Raw genomic sequence first — 27,143 nt, 5'->3', positions numbered from 1 at the left:
TAGACTGCCCACCCAAAACTCACGCCCTGACCATCATACACATACAAAAACAACAGAAAACAGGTCAGGAACGTGACAGTCTGTTCCTCAGGCCCATATGTTTGGGTCTTAACCGATCTGTAGAGGGTTGATCCTAGTCTATTACCGTGCCTTGAGAAAGTATTCATACCCCTTTACTTTTTTTCACATTTTGTTGTGTTACAGCCTTAATTTCAAATTGATTACATTTAGATTTGTGTCACTGGCCTACACACAATATCCGATAATGTCAAAGTGGAATTATGTTTTTTGATTTTTTTTTAAACAAATGAATAAAAAATAAAAGATGAAATAATAACTTGAGTCAATAAGTATTCAACCCCTTTGTTATGGCAAGACTAAATAAGTTCAGGAGTAAAAACTTGCTTAAGAAGTCACATAATAAGTTGCATGGACTCACTCTACTGTGCAATAAATGTGTTTAACATGATTTTTTTTATGACTACCTCATCTCTGTACCCCACACATACAATTATCTGTAAGGTCCCTCAGTCGAGCAATGAATTTCAACCACAAAGACCAGGGAGGTTTTCCAATGCCTTGCAACGAAGGACACCTATTAGTATATCTTTTGTTTTTAATCAGGCATTGAATACCTCTTTGAGCATGGTGAAGTTATTAATTACACTTTGGATGGTGTGTCAATACACTCAGTCACTACAAAGATACAGGCGTCCTTCCTAACTCAGTTGCCGGGGAGGAAGGAAACCGCAAGTGGATTTCCCCATGAGGCCAATGGTGACTTTAAAACAGTTACAGAGTGTAATGGCTGTGATAGGAGAAAACTGAGGATGGATCAACAACAGTGTAGTTACTCCACAATACTAACCTAATTGATATAGTGAAAATAAGGAAGCCTGAACAGAATAAAAATATTCCACGGGGGGACCAGGATGAATATGTATGAACTTTCCAATTTGTAAGTCGCTCTGGATAAGAGCGTCTGCTAAATGACTTAAATGTAAATGTAAATGTAAATGCATTGTGTTTGCAATAAGGCACTAAAGTAAAATTGCAAAAAATGTGGCAAAGCAATTAACTTTGTCCTGAATATAAAGTGTTATGTTTGGGGCAAATCCAATACAACACTCTCCATTTTTCAAACATAGTGGTGGCTGCCTCATGTTATGGGTATGCTTGTAATCGTTAAGGACTGGGGAGTTTTCAGGATACAAAAAAAATGGAATGGAGCTAAGCACAGGCAAAATCCTAGAGGAAAATCTGCATCAGTCTGCTTTCCACCAGACACTAGGAGATTAATTCCCCTTTCAAGCAGGACAATAACTTAAAACACAAGACCAAATCTACACTGGAGTTGCTTACCAAGAAGACAATGAATGTTCCTGAGTGGCCGAGTTTGAAAATCTATGGCAAGACTTGAAAATGGTTTAGCAATGATCAACGACCAATTGAAGCATTTTGAAAAGAATAATGCGTAAATATTGTACAATCCAGGTGTGCAAAGCTCTTAGAGACTTACTCAGACAGACTCACAGCCGTAATCACTGCCAAACGTGATTGTAAAATGTATTGACTCAGAGGTGTGAATATTTATGTTAATGAGATATTTCTGTATTTAATTTTCAAGAAATTTGCAAACAGTTCTAAAAACATGTTTTGACTGTCATTATGGTGTATTGTGGGTAGATGGGTGAGAGAAAAATACATTTTGAATTCAGGCTGTAACACAACAAAATGTGGAATAAGTATATCCGTTAACCCTTAGACAGACAGACAGACAGACAGACAGACAGACAGACAGACAGACAGACAGACAGACAGACAGACAGACAGACAGACAGACAGACAGACAGACAGAGACAGACATACAGACAATTAACGCATTCAAGAGGATCGGCCTGAGCAAGGTGCTGTGCAGGTTCACTGATCTTGATATCATCATAAGTAGCTATTTTGGATGTAAGAACATTCCTAGATAAGTGATTCTGCACAGCATTTAGCAGGCCAATTCCCTCAAACATGCAAAGTGTGATGTTCACAGAGTACTTCCACATCAGGAAACAGTGAGCACACCCGTGCGTGTGGAAGGACCATTAGAACGAATGTCTGTTACTCATACTGAGATCACCTTTGCTCCTGAGAAAGAAGCAGACAGTAAGGAAGTGTGAAAAGAAAGAGAAAGGCTATTGGGTTACACCACAACTCACGCTCTCTAGGCCCGGACCCAAGGAGAATGCACACTGACAGAAGCCTGTAAGTGAAGCCTGGCTCTGCCAGCACGTTAGGGAGACTCAGTACAAACTGCAGATTCGCTCCCTCCTCCTTTTCAACACTCATCATAAGTTTGACTTGTTGAACGGAGCCCTCTTTGGTGCGAGCACCAAGCTGTGGTGGTACACTGCAACACTGCCTCCTTCGCCGCTGTGGGGGCCAATCGTCCACCTGCTTCTAATCACTGATGTCAGAGGGCACTATTCTAATGTAATCCTTCAGATTGTGACACGTGGTTTGTAGCGTTGATGCTGTGTGTTGTGGGTCGATGCTCCCGCCACGGCCGCAGTGCTCTCCACAACGTGTTAAACACATGATAGGTCCGAGACATCCGAGGCCGGTCTTATTCGCTCCGTTTACGGCGCTTGTGAACACTACTCTGTCTCACTTCGTTACGCTTTAGAACGGCCGGGCTTTGGTGAAACGACATGTCGGTCTGCAGGAAGTAAGGAAACAGGAAACGAGCAGGGACGATGAAATGCTGGGGACAGGTCACATCTGGTTTTAGCCAGAAAAGGCAGATTTTGATCAGTGTGTTTTTGTGAAAAGACTTTCATGGACAGTGCCTGGGGAATTTGCTGCTCTCGCTGTTGGTGGATTATGCAGCAAAATGATTGAGCTGTTGAAGTCATAGTATGTCTGGCATTTAGTGTAGTCAGAAGGAGTCACATTCGTGTGTGTGCTTATGTGAATGTGTGCGTGTGTGGATATGTGTGTATGTGGATAGCTCTGTGTGTGTCTGGGTGAGAGTGGTTAGGTGCTAAGACAATAATGCAAACTCTGCAATCATCACTACAATCATGTCTCTCACACATATGTTCCTTCCAAGTCAACTGATAGCAGCACCCCATCTGAGTTTGATCAGATTAGTTTTATCTGTTAGAAACAGAAGCATTTTTTGTGTCGCAGCATTACATTTATCACGTTCAAGTAAGAGACTGGGGTTCCAGGTGTTAGTCTGGCTGACTGAGATTCTGTTTTTATCACTCTGTAAAGATTCTGATACTGCTCATCTAATGTCCTCAGTTGTCCCCTAGATCTGTCAGTTATACATTGAGAAACAGGTCACCCTTCCTCCTTTCCCAGAGGTTCTGTCCCTCCCTCGCTTGCTCTCTTTGTCTCTCTCAGTAGGAGTCTCTTCCTAATGACATGCTAGTTAGCAGACAGAAAAAATGGCTTTAAAAAATATGCTGACTCACTGCATTTAAATTGCCCAGGGAATTCTTTCTGTGGTACCTTGCTTGAATAATGTTCCTCTGGCTATGAGCTGGAGGAAATTAACCCTCTCAGCCACGTTTATTTCTCCCAGAGGCAAACATCCTGCTACATTGACTTTTACTTTCCAGGATTCCCTCATTTTTCTCTCTGTGTGTGAATGTGTGCATATGTGGTTGTGTGTGTGTCTGCGTGTGTATGTGTGTGTGTGTGTGTGTCCACATCTGTACACGTTTGTGTGCATTTACAAGCATGTGTGTGTGTGTGTGTGTGTGTGTGTGTGTGTGTGTGTGTGTGTGTGTGTGTGTGTGTGTGTGTGTGTGTGTGTGTGTGTGTGTGTGTGTGTGTGTGTGTGTGTACATGCGTGTGTGTGGAGACTTCCTGACCATAGTCAAGTAGCACTGTCTGGGGTCTGAGACGTGCTGTTCTTCAGCAACCACTGAGGACAACTGCTAGTGGTGTCCTGACTCTCCTCACTTCTCAGACTGTGATGATGTGTGATCGTGTGTATGTTTGGATAGCTCTGTACAGAATCATACTGTGTAGACTAGAGAGTGTGTATAATATGGCTCTGGAGCGTATTGGTCAGACTATGCTCCCGAACATTCCAATCTTAATCGGACCTTGAGGAAATGAACCCTTGTAGACTGTATCTAGGTAGTCTTGGGGCATTTTGTAATGTGCCCTAAGACCCATTTATACCCATGCTTATTTAACCATACATGCTAATAGTTAGTCTCACAGCTGTAAAGCTTGGATTGAAAACCTTACATTATGAGTAGAGGGAATACCAGAGTGGACATGATGAGAAGGTTTCCCCTGGATTCCTCTATTGATTTCTGTAAAGAGAGAGCGCCTGTGACTGTCTGTGAGAGAGTTTGTTTCACTTCAGCAGGTGTGTGTGGGAGTGTTGGTTGACTGATTGGACAGTCTCTCTTCTCAGAGTCTTTTGCCTGCTATGGATTTTCTCTCTGGTTAGTCCCACTCCCACAGGAGTCTCTGAAGGAAACGGAGTGTTTTGTTTGGGCTCCTGGGTAACAGGAGCATTTATTGGTCTGATAATGTTGTGACTGTGAGACAAAAGACCAGACTTATTTGCCTTTAAACTCAAAGGGCTTGGAAATTGATTTGCAGTTGCTCGCTGTCAGCTAACAAAGGGATGACATAATCTCATCTGTAACCAACATTTACGCTCCAAATTCCTCCGGTCTTAGCTCTGTTACATTCCTTGGTCAGTCTGACTGCTAAATGGAAGTTGGAGGACCTAATTAACAGATTAAAGTGCTTGAAGTGATTCTAATTCTCCCGCCTGTGTTTGGGATCAAGATTAATACCCTGCATCTGGTTGTAATGAGTACAGGTTTCATTGTTTGTTCTGGGCCAATTCAAGAATATCTTTCAGATTCCTTGAACAGAAATGTGTTCCATCGCCCTGTGCTGCTAAAGTTTCAGGAGACATGATGTGCTTTGTTTATGTAGCGAGCTTTAGCAGGAACCGTTGGATGACCATTGACAGGTTGGTCTGTGGGTTGGCTGGCGGGCACCCTTGTTCTTTTTCAAATCAGCTCTGAGGTCTGGTCAGAACTCCTGAACACATACGTCAACCCTCTCACCCCTCCACCGCTAGACACAGCCCCCAACCCCCCAAAAACTTGACAGCTTGATTAGCTGCAATTAACAAGGCAGGTATAACCTTCATAAACTTCCCTCTGGAAGTTTGCTTCCTAGTTTTCTTAATAACATCTTGGTTTTGTAACCACTGGATAACATTCTTATTAGTCTCTCCTATTTAGTACATCAGACAAGTTCATATTTCTATGAGTTTCTATGGTTTCACAATTACTGTTTCCCTGGCTTATATCTGGATCTGCATTTATAGCCTACCTATTTTATTTATAAACATAATTGGTGCGACTTAGACCCTATTGTCCTTGTACCATTTGGGGTCAGTCAGAAACATCCCAAAATCTTAAGGCACTTGCCTTCCCACTATATCTTTCAAGTAATGCACAACATTGAATTTGGAAATGGTCAGTTATATTTCGAAAACACTTGCTGTAAATGTGGAGTAATCAAACATGTCCAACCTACTCACTTTAACTGTACACAGATTATTTCCAGCTCTGTAGGAACAAATTGCCTGATGCTGAGTTGTATAACTTCTGGGGGCGCTGCCTGACAGGCTTTACCAAACACATCAGAGACGGAGCCAGCAATAGGGCCGGATTATTGAACCACTAAACATTAGCAAATAAACAAGAATCCTCGTAAGCGTATATATTTAAAGCTGCAAAAACATTGAATGGTTACAATGGTGCCAAAGAATCTTTGAGAGAAGTTTGAGTCTGGACTGAGTTTTCTTTTGCTGTAATGAATATCTGCTTTTGTGAGAAAAGGCTTGCTCAGCAGTGTAAGAGCTGGTCCACTGGAGGCCCTAAGGCAGACAAGGTGGCTTGGCTTTTCAATTGAAGCTGCTGTGTTAAAATTAGAATAACATCGTCGTTTTTTCCCCCACACGCGATGTCACAGACGTTGCCGGCGAAGAGTGTTTTTCTGACCGACAGGATGTGGAAGGTGTAGAGGTCTTATGTCTTTGACTAGTGTGAAGCCGCCAGCTTCCCACCGCAAGATAGTGTACCTTCTCCTGCACCTCCGTAGGACCATCATGCACCAGGAGAGAGACTCCATTATCCTTAATGTTTGAGGTCTGGCGTTAATAGCGTAAAACACGCTACATCTCTGCTAATCTTTCATTTGCTCATTGGATAAGTGCTGCAGTCTGCCATGTATGTCTTCATCCGGAGCCTGAGAGTTAGTTGTTACGCAAAAAAAAAAAAAATCTGTAGGTTACGAACAGTCAAGAGATCAGTTCTTGCTCAAAAGCAAAGCAGGTGCAGAGTTGGCTTTGTGAGGACCAGGCTGAAACAGAGGGTTTGGGTCACTTGGCCAGGCCAAGATCTCACTTACTGCCAAGCTGATAGAGATAGATCAAGTCTGCTGGCATCAGGGGACCCAAATCCACCCTCCAGTGAACTGACCCTGCTTAGATATAGATCTCATAATTCCATCATTTGACTGATAAAATTCAAAATTTTTATTAATATTTTTCCTGTTGTAAGAGCTGCAAGCGATTCTGCTGTAAATGTGGGATGTGTGTGGACTGTGGAACCATGTGTCTGAGTGTAGATAGAAGCCTCTAGCTAGAATTGACAGGCATACCCTGAGTGTCCAGTGCGCTACGTGCTTAGCATTAGCATCATTAGGGCCATAATGGCTGCTATATGGCATTGAACTTGCCTGAACGCTAAACAAAAGATTCCTCGTTGCTCTCTGTGCATTAAGGTGTTGTGTTTACCACGTTAGTGGCGAGGATCCTGGGTAATCGTCTGTGAGATTCACCATATGCCCATCGATCTGTTCTGCGCTGAGATTCCCTCAGTAGAGGTGGAACACCAGATCAAATTGATCGTTCAGTTTGATTGATGGTTCTTATCCTGGAGGACCTGATTGAAACCAGTCCTAGCTTCACCTGGTGCCAGCCTACGGGTTTAATGAATGGATTCTCTGTCTAATTACAATACAGGTAGTTTAAACATGGTAAAATAAAAGTGCCATTCTATTATTAGTTTTCCTTTACCTTTCACAACCTGTGTGTGAAACTAAAGAGGACCATGTTTAGATGCAGTCATGAGAGAGAAAAATCTCCAAAACATGCCTCCAATATGCCTCATAAATCAACAACATGTAGCAAAAACAGAAGAAATCTACCGGTTCTTTCTGTCTAAGCCATTAACAATCCGTCACCTTGAGCCGATTCTCCATTCCTGAGCCCTCAGCACATTACCAGTGAATTGGCAGGTGGATTGGTAGGGCCGGAATGGCCTTTCCATGTGTACTGGGCCTGTGTTAGAGCCGAGGATAGAAGGATAGAGGCTCTTAGGGAGTGAGAAGAAGAGTCAAAGCCCCCTCGGTCAACTGCCTTACTGGAAGACACAGTGGAAGGCTGATCCGATCCAAATAAGAGATGCAGTACTGTATGTTCAGAGTTGTCCCAGCTGGAGCTACAGAGGCCATTTGAACAGGCAGCAGATGTTTGTTTGCTTCCTTTGTAATGGACAGCCAACCTGCCAAGGGGGGAACTGGAAGCTGTTGTTATGCTCTTGGTGTTCCATTGTAGGTGTTCCATGTGTAACAGTTTAACTTTAGTCCGTCACCTCGCACCCCATCAACAACAGTCACCTACGAAGCATCGTTACCCATCGCTCCACAAAAGCCGCGGCCCTTGCAGAGCAAGGGGAACCACTACTTCAAGGTCTCAGAGCAAGTGACGTCACCGATTGAAAGGCTATTAGCGCGCACCACCGCTAACTAGCTAGCCATTTCACATCCGTTACACATGCTAACGTTAAGGTGTGCATTAAGGTCTGTATGTTCAGACTTGTTTTGTCGCCTCCATATTTAGGTGTGACAAACAAAATGCTTGGCTGTGCAATCTTGAACATTAATACTGTACATTCTTCAAACATGATTGATCAGGTCGCGTCAAATACACTGCACACAGACGGGCTGCCGGCACAATGCCCGTCATTATTTATTGGATTCTGATTGCACATTTCAACCAACCCATGTTTTATTATGACCAACCGCCCACACAAGGGAATACACAAACTGTGTAGGGACACTAGTATTATTCATATCATGACCAAGCCTGGGAAAATCTACTGGTGTTTGTCAAGCTTCGGTCCATAACTCTTCACATAGATCTGCTGCATATGCTTCAGTTTATTTGATGAGTGAGTGCTTCATCTCCCAGGGGCGACAGTTGTGTGATGTTGCTTATGTATACAAAGGCAAGCCCAGACCCCAGTTTTCATCCTTCAACTCATTTGTCCAGCACTCAGAGAAAACAAATACAGTTTTATCAACTCCATAAAAAAAAAATGAAAGAGGGAAATATGTGCACAAGGAGCCCGGCACACAACCAGCGTCCTGTAAATCTTATTCAAACATATGCTCTGTATAAATATAAAATCCTTATTATATTAGGTCCTAAATCCATGTCCTACGCTACAGCACAGAGAGAGACTATGGAGACAATGCCTATACAGAGAAGCAGGCCACATTTACAAACTAAACAGTCGTCTTTAACGCCACAATCCTTGATCCGTTTTTCAGTCAAACCGCTGCAGCCCTGACAGCACTGACAGTCCATGAGGACAACATGAACAGTAGTAAATATTGCATATTGCCCCTTTAAGGCAATGCTTCACAGCTGTGCCCTCCACCCTCCATTTGATGTGTTTTTATTTCTCAAAGTTATTTCATTTCACGGCGCAGCTAGAGGAGTACTCATATAAAATGGATTGATTCTGTATGAGTGACCACATATGTTCTACACCAGATTTAAGTGCACCAATAATTCAAGGCTTCTTGAGCGCAACACATTCCGTCGTCTTCTCATTTTCAAAAGTGCATTTTCATTGACGACATCACCTCCTTGCTAGTCTCTCGTGATAGACTAAATTGTTACGACAGTCGGAACAGAATTCACCACAACTTCCTGATATGGCATTCTTCGCTTCTACTGACTGAAACTTCTACATTCTACTTCTGTCTCCCCTTGAACTGGCGATTGATTGTTGGTGCTCTCAGTGCATTTCTCCCTGGTGGCAGGCTCTTGGAAAGCTCCTCAGCTCCTCCAAGAATATTTTAACATTGCACTTTGACCTATGGTCTTGTTCATTAGGTTGTTGCGCCATGCCTAACAAGACATGATGTGCCCGTTCAGCCATTCGGGAGCTCAGTGAGAGTGTTGAGGAATGCAATGTGTGGCCGCCACCACGTGTGACCCTAATTCAAGTTATCCCAACAGCGAGAAATTCATTTGTCTTTCTCGCTTCATATAGTTTTAAAAACACAATTAATATTGATAACAGACATTAAAATATCTCCACTGAACAAAAATATAAACAAAACATGTAAAGTGTTGGTCCCATGTTTCATCAGCTGAAATAAAAAATCACAGACATTTTCCATATGCACAAAAAGCTTATTTCTCTCAAATTTTGTGCACAAATTTGTTTAAATCCCTGTTAGTGAGCATTTGTCATTTGCCGAGATAATCCATCCATCTAACAGGTTTGGCATATTTAGAAGCTGATTAAACAGCATGATAATTACACAGGTGGATCTTGTGCTGGGGACAATAAAAGGCCATTTTAAAATATGCAGTTTTGTCACACAACACAATGCCACCGATGTCTAAAGTTTTGAGGGAGCGTGCAATTGGCATGCTAACTGAGTTGTTGCCAGAGAATTCATTTTTGCAAATGTTTTAAAAACAAAAATCTGAAATATTACATTTACATAAGTATTCAGACCCTTTACTCAGTACTTTGTTGAAGCACTTTTGGCAGCGGTTACAGCCTCGAGTCTTCTTGGGTATGACACTACAAGCTTGGCACACCTGTATTTGTGGAGTTTCTCAGATCCTCTCAAGCTCTGTCAGGTTGGATGGGGAGTGTCGTTGCACAGCTATTTTCCGGTCTGTCCAGAGATGTTCGATCGGGTTCAAGTCTGGACTCTGGCTGGGCCACTCAATGACATTCAGAGACTTGTCCTGAAGCCACTCCTGCATTGTCTTGGCTGTGTGCTTAGGGTCGTTGTCCTGTTGGAACGTGAACTATCGTCCCAGTCTGAGGTCCTGAGTGCTCTGGAGCAGGTTTTCATCAAGGATCTCTCTGTACTTTGCTCCGTTCATCTTTCCCTCGATCCTGACTAGTCTCCCAGTCCGGGCCGCTAAAGACATCTCCACAGCGTGATGCTGCCACCACCATGCTTCACCGTAGGGATGGTGCCAGGTTTCCTCCAGACGTGATGCTTGGCATTCAGGCCAAAGAGTTCCATCTTGATTTCATTAGACCAGAGAATTTGTTTCTCTTGGTCTGAGAGTCCTTTAGGTGCCTTTTTGCAACCTGTCATGTACCTTTTACTGAGGAGTGGCTTCTGTCTGGTCACTCTACCATAAAGGCCTGATTGGTGGAGTGCTGCAGAGATGGTTGTCCTTCTGGAAGCTTCTCCCATCTCCACAGAGGAACTCTGGAGCTATGTCAGAGTGACCATCGGGTTCTTGGTCACCTCCCTGACCAAGGCCCTTCTTCCCCGATTGCTCTGTTCGGCCGGGCAGCCAGCTCTAGGAAGTGTCTTTGTGGTTCCAAACTTCTTCCATTTAAGAATGATATATAATGACCTTATATAGACAGGTGTGTGCTTTTCCAAATCATGTTCAATCAATTTAAATTACAACAGGTGGACTCTAATTGTTACGCACGCCTCTAAGAGAGGGAACGCAACTCCCTGCTACAACTCAACTCTCTGAAGTGCAAGAGGTATGGACTGTAGGTGCGAGCAAGGATGACACAAAAGCAGATTTTACCGTTTACTTGGATTTATTTTCTTACACGGTAATATGGGGAAAAGGGGCTGGACGGAACCAAAGCAAAGAAAGTAAATATCAAAGTTCCCCCTCTCCTATCTAACCTGCCTACCCACTTAACTTACCTAACTTAGCACCGTCTGGTGCCCTAACCAAAATACAGGGGGTGGTCCGCCCAGGTCTTACCTAGTGTGCCTAGACAGTAAATATACTACGGGTATATGTATGCCCGCGGGCCTCTTGCCTAAGCACTCCCAAAGTGCCTTCTCCTTCCCCCCTGGGAACAAATGAAACAGAGTAATTATTAATGATTTCACAAACACTCAAACACAGGACATAGAAAAACTGCTACCAACAACAACAGTACATACCACACTTTCTGATACACAACCCACACTATATCACAATCTAATTTTTCTCTCTCTCAATCTCCAAATCTCTACTCCTTATCTCATCTCTCTCCCCTCTCTACTCTTGGGCAGAACACTGGCTTTTATCTTCAGGTGGCAATGTTAATTAGTCAGCTGCTTCTTGACGAGGGGGCGGGGTCAGCTCCAATCACCAATTAGCCTGGGGTTGACCAATCAGCTGGTTGGGGAGTACTTCCAGAAGCCATCTCCTGAAACACACACACTAAGATACAAAACAGAACACAGAAACTGGGGAACGTAACACTAATCAAGTTGTAGAAACATCTCAAGGATGATAAATGGAAACAGGATGCACCTGAGCTACATTTCAAGTCTCATAGCAAAGGGTCTGAATACTTATGTAAATAAGGTATTTCTGTTTTTTTATATACATTTGCAAAAATCTCTAAAACCTGTTTTCGCTTTGTCATTATAGGGATTGTGTGTAGATTGATGAGGATTCTTATTTATTTAATCCATTTTAGAATAAGGCTGTAACGTAAGAATACATGGAAAAGGTCAAGGGGTCTGAATACGTTCCGAATGCACTGTATTTTCTTTATGCAAACTTTCTAAATGTTGTTTACCAAGCGGATATTTGAGTTATGAAATGTCGGATTGCTATGCTTGCGTATTTCATAATTTATCATTACAACTGAACAAACAAGCTGTCAGAAATTGTGTTTGTTTTTGATGAGTAGTTCTCGGGGGAAATAACGACGCCTTGACCAAATCATATCAGAATACTTATTTCACTTTGTATTTCCCTTTTCTACTTTCTCGAGAAAAAAAGCTGGATCTAAAGGATGTGTTAGAAATCAGATATTGCCATGACAACTGATCAATATTTCCCCCTTAATCTCCAGACTATTTTTTTCCAGCAAACTGTTACAAAAGAAATGTGGGAACTCAAGACATACAGTGTGCTTGAAATCCTATTCATTCCTCTCTGAGGTTCAAATTCCAGCTATTCAGAGAAGTTGAATAATAAATGAAAGTATGGCTATCGGTTCTGTCCTCTGAGTTTTGAGACCTACAGGTTTCCATAGAGCTGCACAGCAGTGGTCCACTGCGTGAAGAGAGACTTAACAGGCTAGGATTCAGCAGCACAGGACCTGATTTATCTGGTGCTCTTTCACTTCAAACAGGTCAGTCTTCTGGGGGAAGGAAGAGAGACGTTCCTGGGTGGAGGGGGGAAGGATTTAGGGGGAGGCCCGGGCCGGCAATGCCAATAACACTTAATGAGGTTAGCAGGAGGGCTTGTGGTCTATGTAAGAGCATTGGAGCACCGGAGTGTTGTTCCACCGGCTGTCTGTTCTGTTCCAGGACCTGATGGGAAGCGGTAATCACCATTTGTCAGAGAACGGTCAGGGGAGAAACACTTTCCATTTATTACAGGTTTATACATTTATCACCGATGTGAAAGCACAAGTGTATCCAAATTGTATAGTGGCGTCCCTGAGGTATGGCTAGCTTAACCCTTTATCCTAAGGGACGTGAGAGAGAGGAGATGGCTTGTGTGTGTTTCCTCAGCAAGTGGAGTTAGCTCTGTTATCTTGTCAGAAGACACTGTGGTTACAACCAGGCTCATACTGTAGTTAGAAACAGCCATTGCATCAGGGAGACAGTCTTGTGTGTTTCTTTAGCTGTCTCCATATAGAACTGTTGTAGAAACCCCATCACCTCCTCAAATGGCCCTAACCAGTGTGGGTCAGTCAGTCTGTCTTTCAGTTCTTCAGTTAGCGGATGATTAATGTCCCAGGGCAGGGATGGGCAACTGGCGGTCCGTGGGTTTTGGAATCCCGCGGATCAACCCAGTGCAGTGGAGGCCAGGGAGGTGGACAGTGAGCTGGGAGGGGAGGTCAAGGTTAACGTAGAGGAAGGTGTAAGAGACCCAAGAGAGTTGAGGGGTTCAGAGAGTGGGTTTATTGTAGGCCCACCGGGTCACTGGGTGCTTTATGGCTGGTGGATGTCAAGGATGATAAATGGGATGTTGTTGATTTTCAAGCTGGACTGAAGCGTGTGTGGTATGTGTTATAGCATCCAAATCTGTAGTCCTCTAGACCCTGGATGTACTGTATTGTCTCAATGGAGACCAACTTATCTTCACAGTATATATGTAAACACACACACACACACACAGTATGACCTCAGCATGGTCTAAGGGAGCTTCAGAGGGAGAGTGTGTCACTTGTATAGTGTTAGCAGAGGTGTAGCACATTAGGCTGGCCAGAATTGATGGGCTGAGTGCCAAAAGGAAGGGTGCCTTTATGTTGCCTTGATGTTTCCCTCTGACTCCAACCTAGGCTGCATGGCATCCATAACGAAACCCCTCCACATTCTGATGCCATACGACTCGTGGTTACCTGGCCTGGATGGTCATCGTCAGGGGATGCAGGTACTGATGTGACACCCAGCTCCATGATGCATTGCAGCCTGCTGTTGCATTATGGCTTCCTCTGCCCACCGACTGTGACTACGCCATCTCATCAACTGACTGAAAATGTAGAACCCAGATGTAGGACCTGTATCATGGGCATCTTATCATGAATATGTTCAACAACCCAACTGGATATTAACTTGACTCACGCCACTCTGCCTCATACATGTAATAACGCAACACCTCAGCCCTTATACGCTAACACTTCACACCTTACACCTCACTCATAATATTAACCATATCCTCAGCTATCATTGTAATTCTCAAATTTTCTGTCATTGTGTCTTTGATTGACGCTTTTAACCTTGACATCCGTCTTGCATAAACAGTATCTTATACAGCCATTCCCATCATGTGATTTTAACTGAACAGCTACCGTCTGTACTCTTGTGTAGTTTTGGATCAGCTTGTTCAAATCCAAATACTTCATCACACTAATAGACTGCCTCAAAGCTCCACACTAATAGACTGCCTCAAAGCTCCACACTAATAGACTGCCTCAAAGCCCCACACTAACAGACTGCCTCAAAGCTCCACACAAATAGACTGCCTTAAAGCTCCACACTAATAGACTGCCTCAAAGCCCCACACTAATAGACTGCCTCAAAGCCCCACACTAATAGACTGCCTCAAAGCCCCAAACTAATAGACTGCCTCAAAGCGCCCCACACTAATAGACTGCCTCAAAGCCCCACACTAATAGACTGCCTCAAAGCCCCACACTAATAGACTGCCTCAAAGCCCCACAATAACAGACTGCCTCAAAGACCCACACCCCACACTAATAGACTGCCTCAAAGCCCCACACTAATAGACTGCCTCAAAGCCCCACACTAATTGACTGCCTCAAAGCCCCACACTAATTGACTGCCTCAAAGCCCCACACTAATAGACTGCCTCAAAGCCCCACACTAATAGACTGCCTCAAAGCCCCACACTAATAGACTGCCTCAAAGCTCCACACGAATAGACTGCCTCAAAGCCCCACACGAATAGACTGCCTCAAAGCCCCACACTAATAGACTGCCTCAAAGCCCCACACTAACATACTGCCTCAAAGACCCACACCCCCCACTAATAGACTGCCTCAACGCCCCACACTAATAGACGGCCTCAAAGCTCCACACTAATAGACGGCCTCAAAGCCCCACACTAACAGACTGCCTCAAAGCCCCACACTAATAGACTGCCTCAAAGCCCCACACTAATAGACTCCCTCAAAGCTCCACACTAACAGACTGCCTCAAAGCCCCACACTAATAGACTGCCTCAAAGCCCTACACTAACAGACTGCCTCAAAGCTCCACACTAATAGACTTCCTCAAAGCTCCACACTAATAGACTGCCTCAAAGCCCCACACTAATAGACTGCCTCAAAGCCCCACACTAATAGACTCCCTCAAAGCACCACACTAACAGACTGCCTCAAAGCCCCACACTAACAGACTGCCTCAAAGCCCCACACTAATAGACTGCCTCAAAGCGCCCCACACTAATAGACTGCCTCAAAGCCCCACACTAATAGACTGCCTCAAAGCTCCACACTAATAGACTGCCTCAAAGCCCCACACTAATAGACTGCCTCAAAGCACCTCACTAATAGACTGCCTCAAAGACCCACACTAATAGACTGCCTCAAAGCACCTCACTAATAGACTGCCTCAAAGCCCCACACTAATAGACGGCCTCAAAGCTCCACACTAATAGACTGCCTCATAGCCCCACACTAATAGACGGCCTCAAAGCCCCACACTAATAGACTGCCTCAAAGCCCCACACTAATAGACTGCCTCCAATATGCCTCAAAGAAAATTGTTTCACGTGTACTCTATGGAGTCATTCATAATACAATTTATGAATGGGAATATATTTTTCTTAGCACTTAATATGGGTGCTTTTTTAAGCATTGGCCCACCTGAGTATCATTCAGTCCAACTCTATTTGAAAATGATACCATGCATTATGAGACCTCGTGGCACATAGCCCTGATTACATTAACCAATGTGTTGATATTGGACTTAAACTAACAGCTGCTTGTTTTACTGAACTCTTTCAAAAACTCACTTTCTGGTCCAGAGGAATCAGACTGATTGTTACTGTACTATAAATCTGAGGTAGACTTAAATAAAAGCCACTCGTCACCACACTTAAAATAGCAACATAGTAGACTACAGACATTTTTGGCTGCACACTTCTTTGAATTCTTCAAATTGATCTATAGATGCTCAACATATCAAGAAACTGTCAACTGCAGCTGTTGATATGCAACAGCTTGCTAACGTCTTTATGTGGGTCATTGTTGGGTCATTATTTGGGTCCTTATTTGGGTCATTATTGGATCATTATTTGGGTCATTATTGGGTCATTATTTGGGTCATTATTTGGGTCGTTATTGGATCATTATTTGGGTCATTATTGGGTCATTATTTGGGTCATTATTTGGGTCATTATTTGGGTCATTGTTGGGTCATTGTTGGGTCATTGTTGGGTCATTATTTGGGTCATTGTTGGGTCATTGTTGGGTCATTATTTGGGTCATTATTTGGGTCATTATTGGGTTATTATTTGGGTCATTGTTGGGTCATTATTTGGGTCATTATTTGGGTCATTATTGGGTTATTATTTGGGTCATTATTTGGGTCATTATTTGGGTCATTATTTGGGTCATTATTTGGGTCATTATTGGGTCATTATTTGGGTCATTATTTGGGTCATTATTGGGTTATTATTTGGGTCATTATTTGGGTCATTGTTGTGTCATTATTTGGGTCATTATTTGGGTCATTATTGGGGTCATTGTTGTGTCATTATTTGGGTCATTGTTGGGTCATTATTGGGTCATTATTTGGGTCATTATTGGGTCATTATTTGGGTCATTGTTGGGTCATTATTGTGTCCTCATCATCATGCATGGAAATGCTAACGCTCTAAATCAAATTAAATCACATTTTATTTGTCACATGCTTTGTAAACAACAGGTGTAGACAGTGAAATGCTTACTTACAGGCCCCTCCCAACAATACAGAGAGAAAAACAGAAATAACAGAAATATAACACAAGGAATAAATACACAATGAGTAACGATAACTTAGCTATATACACAGGGTACCAGTACTGAGTCAATGAGTAACGATAACTTAGCTATATACACAGGGTACCAGTACTGAGTCAATGAGTAATGATAATTTAGCTATATACATAGGGTATCAGTACTGAGTCAATGAGTAATGATAACTTAGCTATATACACAAGGTACCAGTACTGAGTCAATGAGTAATGATAACTTAGCTATATACACAAGGTACCAGTACTGAGTCAATGAGTAATGATAACTTAGCTATATACACATGGTACCAGTACTGAGTCAATGAGTAATGATAACTTAGCTATATACACACGGTACCAGTACTGAGTCAATGAGTAATGATAACTTAGCTATATACACAGTGTACCAGTACTGAGTCAATGAGTAATGATAACTTAGCTATATACACAGGGTACCAGTACTGAGTCAATGAGTAATGATAACTTAGCTATATACACAGGGTACCAGTACTGAGTCAATGAGTAATGATAACTTAGCTATATACACAGGGTACCAGTACTGAGTCAATGAGTAACGATAACTTAGCTATATACACAGGGTACCAGTACTGAGTCAATGAGTAATGATAACTTAGCTATATACACAGGGTACCAGTGTAACCGTATAGCTTCCGTCCCTCTCCTCGCCCCGAACCAGGGACCCTCTGCACACATTGACAACTGACACCCACGAAGCGTCGTTACCACAAAAGCCGCGGCCCTTGCAGAGCAAGGGGAACAACTACTTCAAGGTCTCAGAGCAAGTGACGTCACCAATTGAACCGCTATTAGCGCGCACCACCGCTAACTAGCTAGCCATTTGACATCGGTTACACTCACCCCCCTTTTGACCTCCTCCTTTTCCGCAGTAACCAGTAATCCGGGTCAACAGCATCAATGTAACCGTATAGCTTCCGTCCCTCTCCTCGCCCCTACCAGGGCTCAAACCAGGGACCCTCTGCACACATCGACAACTGACACCCACGAAGCATCGTTACCCATCGCGCCACAAAAGCCGCGGCCCTTGCGGAGCAAGGGGAACAAGTACTTCAAGGTCTCAGAGCGAGTGACGTCACCGATTGAAACGCTATTAGCGCGCACCACCGCTAACTAGCTAGCCATTTCACATCGGTTACACCAGTACTGAGTCAATGAGTAATGATAACTTAGCTATATACACAGGGTACCAGTACCGAGACGATGTGCAGGGGTATGAGGTAATTGAAGTAGATATGTACATAAAGGTAGGGATAAAGTGACTAGGCAACAGGATAGATAATAGTATGTGATGAGTCAAAAGGGTCAGTGCATACAGTCCATCAACACATGTCTGCTGGCTATTACCAAAGATGGTAGATAAATGAAGATAATTCACTCAGTAGTAGCTGGGTCTGGTCTACTTTTATTGAACCAGAAAAAAACAGTGAATGGGGTGTCCTCTTCCGTCTCTGCTATTACTAGTAACCTCTTCCTGCTTGAGACAATGGATAACTTCCTGACTTCTTGCCTATCACCACTCCTAAGGTCCTCTCCCCCAGCAGCAGCACATGCTAATTGAGCGTGCATGACATCTGTCAACTAGATTATTCCTGCTCCTGGCTCTTGGAGAATAATGATTAAAGATGGGGACCTGTTATTGAGAGCTCATCAGGGTCTGCACAATGGGAACAAAGTGGGCATCTCTGGAGGATGGGGTCACGGGGTCAGGGGCTGATATGACCTCCCAATGAGTTAATGAAAAGAGCAGGGAAGTGTGTGGGGGGGGGGGGCACTAGGCGAAAGGCCTCCTTACATAATGCTTGCTGAGGAAGAATGTGCTGAGCCAATGTTGGGTTGAGCAGTGTGTGTTGAGGTAGTGTGTGTTGAGGTTGGTGTGTAGGGCAGTGTTGGGGTGGGAGGTCCTACTACTACTACTTTCACTCTCAAACGTTGAGCTCCAAATCAACCACTAGCCACCCCTATCCCTTGACAATTCAAGTACTGTATATCTGAATAGATCGCCTAGTTTGAAGGAATAGCTCCACCTTTCCTCTTACCTCTTGGATTCACCAAACCAATACTCTCAGATCTAGTGCCAAGGGGGTAGAGGCTAGGGGTCGATCAGGTGCTGGTGAGGTGGTGTAGGGCATGGTTGAAGTAGGAGGGGTAACAAGGGTACCTTTTATTTTCGTTCTCTCTCTCCCAGGTGACCCTGCTTGTCCTTAGAAACCAAGTGTGGGTGTGGCCTGGAATGACAATATGGCGACCCATCCTTGGTTTCTGAGGCCGTGCGGACATACACATTTTAAACCTGTCCAAGAGCTGTTGTGTATTATTTATGTGTTATGCAATAGAGCAGGGTTTCCAACCCAGGACCGAGTTTGAGAAACCCTGAAGTAGGGTATCATGTTACATCAAAAACACATCAAATCAAAATCAAATCACATTTTATTTCTCACATGAGTCGAATGCAACAGGTGTAGTACACCTTACAGTGAAATGCTTACTTAACCAACAATGCAGTTAGATTTTTTATTTGTATTAATTAAAATAGAAATATAACAAACAATAGCAATAGTGAGGCTATATACAGGGGGTTCTGGTACAGAGTCAATGTGCGAGGGCACTGGTTAGTCGAGGTAATTGAGGTAATATGTACATGTAGGTAGAGGTAAAGTGACTATGCATGGATAACAAACAGAAAATAGCAGCAGTGTAAAAATGGGGGGGGGGGGGGGGAGACAATGCAAATAGTCCAGGTAGCCATTTGATAAACTATTCAAGATTCTTATGACTTGGGGGTAGAAGCTGTTAAGAAGCCTTTTTGACCTATACTTGGCGCTCCGGTACTGCTTGCCGTGCGGTAGCAGAGAAAACAGTCTATGACTAGGGTGGCTGGAGTCCTTGACAATTATTTGGGCCTTTCTCTGACACCGCCTGGTATAGAGGTCCTGGATGGCGGGAAGCTTGTCCCCAGTGATGTACTGGGCTGTACGCTCTACCCTCTGTAGTGCCTTGCGGTCGGAGGCCATGCAGTTGCCATACCAGGCAGGGATGCAACCAGTCAGGATGTTCTCGATGGTGCAGCTGTAGAACTTTTTGAGGATCTGAGTACCCACGCCAAATCTTTTCTGTCTCCAGAGGGGGAATAGGCATTGTCGGAATAGGCGTTGTCGTGCCCTCTTCACGACTGTCTTGGTGTGTTTGGACCATGATAGATTGTTGGTGATGTGGACACCAAGGAACTTGAAGCTCTCAACCTGCTCCACTTCAGCCCTGTTGATGAGAATGGGGGCGTGCTCAGTCCTCCTTTTTCTGTAGTCCACAATCATCTCCTTTGTCTTGCTTACGTTGAGGGAGAGGTTGCTGTCCTGGCACCACATGGCCAGGTCTCTGACCTTCTCCTTATAGGTTGTCTCATCGTTGTCAGTTGTCAGGCCTACCACTGTTGTGTTATCGGCAAACTTAATGATGGTGTTGGAGTCGTGCCTGGCCGTGCAGTCATGGGTGAACAGGGAGTACAAGAGGGAACTGAACACGTACCCCTGAGGGGCCCCTTTGTTGAGGATCAGCGTGGCAGATGTGTTGTTACCTACCTTTATCATCATAAACAGTTTGGTAGCTGGCCATGTCGTTTGCATTGCAGAAATAATTATTCTCAATGGAGTCAATGTTTATTTGCATGTAGACAAATGCAAGTGAAAGCATTTATCAAATGACTTGAGAATAGAGATCGATCCACCAACAGGGATACAACATTCCAGTCATAGTCAGTACTACCCAGTCAAACACACTTCATCCATTACGTGTTCGTAAGCAATGTTTCTCAGGTGAGGCTCAGGGATGACCTAATCCCAGCATTGGAAAATAGTCCTGATGAGTCTCACATGGCTAACCACACTCTTTGGGAAAAGGCATAAACGATTTCATTCATTTTTAGGAGCCGAGATGAATAGACGTGTTTTAGCAACGACCTTAATCAGTTTAAGTTAGTTTTAGGTTATATTATGAACTTCTAACCTTGCAGCCAAAGAGACTGCTTCTATGCAAAGATATCAGAGTTGAGCACACCAGTCCTTAATTATTTGCAGTAAGGGCACTCTCAACCCATAAGGGATTGCTACATATGGTCTCTGCTGGGTCAGTCGAGAAACATATTTTGGACCTTCTTTCCCTCTGCCCCCACCTCTCTCACGGCTGTTTTCTGTCCATCCATATGTCTCCCTCCCTCTATTTCTCTCACTGTCTTGTTTCTTCTTTTTTCCTGTCCTCCTCTCCCCCTCTGCCTGTAGCGGTGACTCACTTCCATTATCTGTCTCTGTCTGTCTATGTCTAGCTACAGTCTGTCTGTCTCTGTCTGTCTATGTCTAGCTACAGTCTCTCTGTCTATGTCTAGCTACAGTCTCTCTGTCTGTCTATGTCTAGCTACAGTCTGTCTGTCTCTGTCTGTCTATGTCTAGCTACAGTCTGTCTGTCTGTCTATGTCTAGCTACAGTCTGTCTGTCTCTGTCTGTCTATGTCTAGCTACGGTCTGTCTGTCTGTCTATGTCTAGCTACAGTCTGTCTGTCTCTGTCTGTCTATGTCTAGCTACAGTCTCTCTGTCTGTCTATGTCTAGCTACAGTCTGTCTGTCTCTGTCTGTCTATGTCTAGCTACAGTCTGTCTGTCTCTGTCTGTCTATGTCTAGCTACAGTCTGTCTGTCTCTGTCTGTCTATGTCTAGCTACAGTCTGTCTGTCTGTCTATGTCTAGCTACAGTCTGTCTGTCTCTGTCTGTCTATGTCTAGCTACGGTCTGTCTGTCTGTCTATGTCTAGCTACAGTCTGTCTGTCTCTGTCTGTCTATGTCTAGCTACAGTCGGTCTGCTGTTCTCGCCTGCTACTGATTACAGTTAACGGCTGGGCTGCTATGTATCTTCTGTATGGCAGCCTATAATATTTGTGCAATGATAATGACATGGCCAGCTACCAAACTCTGACATGACCAACAACACTTCGTAGAGACATAAAACATAATTTGCTGTCTGATAGATAGTGTTTCTGATGGCTGTGTGTGTGTGTGTGTGTGTGTGTGTGTGTGTGTGTGTGTGTGTGTGTGTGTGTGTGTGTGTGTGTGTGTGTGTGTGTGTGTGTGTGTGTCTTCTATCGGAGTTGGAGGAATGGTCATTCTGATGTCTGTTTGGAATTCCTGTACTGTTTCTCTTGTTGGATGGATGTCTTCCCTCCGTGCTAGGCCACAGAGGCTCATGGACAGTGTGTGTGTGTGTGTGTGTGTGTGTGTGTGTGTGTGTGTGTGTGTGTGTGTGTGTGTGTGTGTGTGTGTGTGTGTGTGTGTGTGTGTGTGTGTGTGTGTGTGTGTGTGTGTGTGTGTGTGTGTGTGTGTGTGTGTGTGTGTGTGTGTGTGTGTGTGTGTGTGTGTGTGTGTGTGGTCATGCACGCGTGTGTGAAAGCTCACTGAGCACTCCAACAGGAGCAGATTAGCAAGCTCTCAGCCTGCTTATCTTTTATTGCCAAAGCATCTGCGTGTCTTTCAGTGCTCTCTGTTGTATTACTCTCCTCCTTTGCTGTGCGTTCTTTAGATTTCCCGTTGCATAAGCTTTAGAAGTTCAAAAGGGGATTAAAAGGAGACTTCCTTATTGTCAACGTCTCAGCTGCAAGGCCTAAACAAACATTAATGACCATAATTATTATACGGTTAAGGTAATAATGTGGTGTGCTTCCTGCTTCCCTCGGATAGGAACGAGAAGAGCCACGGGCAGCGATGTGGTTAGGGAGTTAAGACTGCGCTCAGTAATTATCTGGGCTCCAACATACACAGTTTTGCTATGGGGAGACCCTGATTTGTCATGTGGTCTCAATCTACACAAACAAAAAAGAGCCAAATGGTTGTAAAAGACTGCTAACTCACAGAGCTGACTCCACTTCTTATACCCCCTTCTCTCTCTCTGCCTCTTTCTCTCTCTGTCTCTGCCTCTCTCTCGCTCTCTTTCTCACTCTGCCTCTCTCTCGCTCTCTTTCTCTCTCTTTCTCTCTCTTTCTCTCTCTTTCTCACTCTGCCTCTCTCTCGCTCTCTTTCTCTCTCTTTCTCTCTCTTTCTCTCTCTTTCTCTCTCTTTCTCTCTCTTTCTCTCTCTGCCCCTCTCTCTGCCCCTCTCTCTGCCCCTCTCTCTGCCTCTCTCTCTCTGCCTGTCTCTCTCTGCCTGTCTCTCTCTGCCTGTCTCTCTCTGCCTGTCTCTCTCTCTCTCTCTCTCTCTCTCTCCCTCTCTCTCTCTCTGCCTGTCTCTCTCTCTCTCTCTCTCTCTCTCTCTCTCTCTCTCTCTCTCTCTCTCTCTCTCTCTCTCTCTCTCTCTCTCTCTCTCTCTCTCTTGTGAAATGTTTGGTAATTTAAGGGCCAATGGCACCATTCATTTATTTATAGCCACGAGTTCACAGTAAATCATTAGTAAACAGACAGGGACAGAATGTCAAACGTCTTCCACCACCATAAGATATGACCCACCAGGGGAACACTTCTCATAGGAGGCTGTCAGGATGGAGGATTGGCCAGTGTGTGTGTGTGTGTGTGTGTGTGTGTGTGTGTGTGTGTGAGAGATTCCCTTGACAGGCATTAGAGAATTCTCACACCTCTGTCCACACATTCCCGTACTGACTGACAATAAGCTGTTGTCCCAATACATCTCAACTACAGGAACTTCAAACCACACAACGTTTGATCAGCACACAGAAGACCAATGAACTCTAGTCAGGGACCTCTTGTCTGTCCCCATAGTGAGGTGGAACTCAGAACCATCTAACAACGGCTGTACTGATTCAGCTAGAAAGCTCAAATGCTACTCCATGTGCACGTAAAGAAACAAACTATGACATTGTGCAAACATTTACCGTTACTCTATGCACATTTGGGTTTGAAATGGGGCACACTCAAATAATATCTGAATGAGAAACTCTCACACATGTTGAGTGTGGTTGATTGACACAGCTTGATTGTATTAGCAGTATATTGTGTTGACTGATATCTCCTTTGAAGACATTCCACTTTCCATGCACAAGATCTCTGTAAAAAGGAGCTGATCGAAGTCATTATACCAGCACCACAGAGCCTGTAGTATTAATGTAAGAGAACAAGGGGTAAACAACCAGGCAGCAACAAGCTGGAAACCATTTCAGAGGAGAAGAAAAAGAAAGCGAGAAAATGTGAAGAGCATGAAAACAGTTCTCATCCCCGACTGACTCTGTCAGCATCGTCATTTAATTGGAAGTACCTGTTTACATTCTCATGCAAAGTAATGACTGCAATTTAAGTCCAAGCATCTGTCTGTGGAGTGATGAAAAGAGTGTGCTTTGGCTTTACCCTTTAGCTTTCACCTGTTTTACACTGACTCTGAACCTCAAAACAAGAGTTTGCCGGGCTCTTCCTTATCAATGTGTATGGCATATGTAAGCTATATTATGTAGCTAGCTTCCCCTGTTCCTTATGCCTTGTTTCCAGCTACATTGGCCCCAGCAGATGAACAACGGGACTGAGGTTAGGACATGGTTTAGTTTTTCTCTCTAGAAACAGAGTCATCAAAGCACTACTGGGTCAGTCTTAAAGCTGGGTCTGTCTTAAAGCTGGGTCTGTCTTAAAGCTGGGTCTGTCTTAAAGCTGGGTCTGTCTTACAGCTGGGTCAGTCTTAAAGCTGGATCTGTCTTACAGCTAGGTCTGTCTTAAAGATGGGTCTGTCTTACAGCTGGGTCTGTCTTAAAGATGGGTCTGTCTTACAGCTGGGTCTGTCTTAAAGATGGGTCTGTCTTACAGCTGGGTCTGTCTTAAAGATGGGTCTGTCTTACAGCTGGGTCTGTCTTAAAGATGGGTCTGTCTTACAGCTGGGTCTGTCTTAAAGATGGGTCTGTCTTAAAGCCGGGTCTGTCTTAAAGCCGGGTCTGTCTTAAAGCCGGGTCTGTCTTAAAGCCGGGTCTGTCTTACAGCTGGGTCTGTCTTAAAGATGGGTCTGTCTTACAGCTGGGTCTGTCTTAAAGCTGGGTCTGTCTTAAAGCTGGGTCTGTCTTACAGCTGAGTCTGTCTTAAAAATGGGTCTGTCTTAAAGCCGGGTCTGTCTTAAAGATGGGTCTGTCTTAAAGCCGGGTCTGTCTTAAAGCCGGGTCTGTCTTAAAGATGGCCCTTTGTTGGACCGCTGGGACATCTACAAAGTCAGGGAGAGAACTTGAACTCACTGAAAGTTTTGAGAGACTTCCTTTATGGTTGAGAGAGAAAAACGTCTTACAAAACAGAGGGGAATGATTCAACCAAAGAAGGGAGAAGCTCCAAAGCTCCACAGCTTACAATGGATTTGGGTTCAGTTTTGCTTACATTGCAGTTTGTAGGCTATAAAAACTGAGGTTCTGGCTTTCCTTCCTTCCCCAGATGTCAACGAGTGCTTGACAGCTAACGGCGGCTGTGAGGGACATTGCTGCAACACCATTGGAAGCTTCTACTGCAAGTGCCCCGAGGGCAGTCGACTGGGCCCGGATGGCAAGGCCTGTCAGGGTGAGAAAGAGGGCGAACTGGGCCTCCTGGGTGGGTGTGGTGGTCAGGAGGGCAGAGAAGGACTTAAACCTTAAAACCTTAAACCCTAAAATGCTCCTCTAGGATTGGGCGTAGGTCATACACAAATGTCCTCTTGCAGGCTCTGTGTTGTGCTGTTTTCTCCACTTCAGACAGAGACACAGGAAGAGTCAGAGACACAAAAGAGCTTAGCAGACCACACACACACACACACACACACACACACACACACACACACACACACACACACACACACACACACACACACACACACACACACACACACACACACACACACACACACACACACACACACACACACACACACACACACACACACACACACACAGGGAACACAATCTGTACAGGGGTGGAGATCTGGTCAACCAGTAAAATCAAAACCCTGCCTATTTGTTCTGACAGAAACATGCTGAGTTAGCTGAGTTGTCTGAGTTAGCTGACAGTGCTATGGCCCTGTTACTCTGAGGGGGTGCAGGTGTCAACAGGTGCCCTTAGCCTTTGACCCCTGACACGGGACGGTGTCCCTATCTAGTGAGGGTTTGATCACTGTACACTAGTGAAGAGAGAAACTGAAGAAATCTCAGAAATGGTGTAGGAGTCTGTAGGAGCCATGTTCCAGGGCTAGTGTGCTCTGTAACAGCTTTCAAGGGCAAATAACAAACCCTTTTTGATTCTGGAACAGACCATTCCAGGGTTAAATGTTTCTGTCTGCAATCCTCCACATAGGATGGTGTTAATCCTAGGAGAGTGGAGTTTTGGAGTTGAGATGCGGGGGATGGGTGGACACCTCCCCAAACAGCTGTCAGCCTCTCACGCAGACCCAGCCTCTTCTGCTCAGGTCAAGACTGCCACACAATACCATTCAGACGACATTCAACCCCCAACCCAACTCACAGAGTCTCAGCCTTACGTTTGAATGAAAGATGTCCTTTGTATCCCGCTGAAATCCTCTCACACGACGAACCTTAAATATGTTACCTTCCAAACTTTCGCTGCATCTATTACCGTTCAGGTATCTTCACTCAGCGAGGCAGCGGATTGGTCTAAATGGAATGGCATGTGACTTTTCAGTCCTTGAATCTGATCACAATCTATGCGCCGGTTATGAAAAGGCTCCTTACACGGCGGACAGCCCTCCTTTTTGACCCGCTCTTAGCCTCTTCTAGTGGAGGTTACCTAATTAAAGTAGCATTTAGTTCGTTATGAGGACATTCCCACGAGCTGAGACTGCTGTGTTGAATAGAGAATGCCCTTAACCCCAGATCTGGTATCAGATTACCTTAGCCCCAATCATAAGATTGAATCATTAGGGGGAGTGAAAATCCGTCTGACTCTGTATCAGTGCTACTGTCATCACCAGTAGTAGCCTGCAGTGCAAATCCCACTAGGGATTAGCAGGAACCAGAAAGTAGTTGAAACAGCTCGACTCGTTTGTGTTCTCCAAATGGGTGGTAAACGTTGACTGTCCTTGGAGGAGCACGCAGGTATGTTGTCTCCTCATCATGCATCTGCTCCCTAGAACATGGAACAACATGGAACATGTGTTTAGATGGACCAGAATGGTTCTGGAATGGTCCTAAACACTCAGTTCTGCTGCATAGTGGACAACCTGTGTTGAAAGTGTCAGTGGTGAATCATCAATACTAGGGCTAGAGGAATTCCTGACCACATGACCTGACCAGGAAGAACTATGCACTCCAATTCAGAGGGCTATAAGTAGGGTCCATGAGTTTTTCCTAATCGGGT

General features: G+C 44.3%; 1 protein-coding gene across 2 annotated transcripts in view; it reads left to right on the top strand.

Annotated features, from left to right (window-relative positions):
• Positions 1-27,143, top strand: part of LOC129832184 (multiple epidermal growth factor-like domains protein 6) — a 104,788-nt gene that overhangs the window by 17,580 nt on the left and 60,065 nt on the right. For both annotated transcript variants that reach the window (XM_055896030.1, XM_055896029.1), the window contains exon 5: positions 25,236-25,358. In XM_055896030.1, the coding sequence (XP_055752005.1) occupies positions 25,236-25,358 (123 nt within the window). The remainder of the gene's footprint in view (positions 1-25,235; positions 25,359-27,143) is intronic.

This window comes from Salvelinus fontinalis, chromosome 33 (genome assembly GCF_029448725.1).
Source record: "Salvelinus fontinalis isolate EN_2023a chromosome 33, ASM2944872v1, whole genome shotgun sequence".
Classification (NCBI taxonomy): domain Eukaryota; kingdom Metazoa; phylum Chordata; class Actinopteri; order Salmoniformes; family Salmonidae; genus Salvelinus; species Salvelinus fontinalis.
The sequence above is the reverse complement of the archived record's forward strand: the minus strand, read 5'-3'. Positions and strand labels throughout refer to the sequence as shown.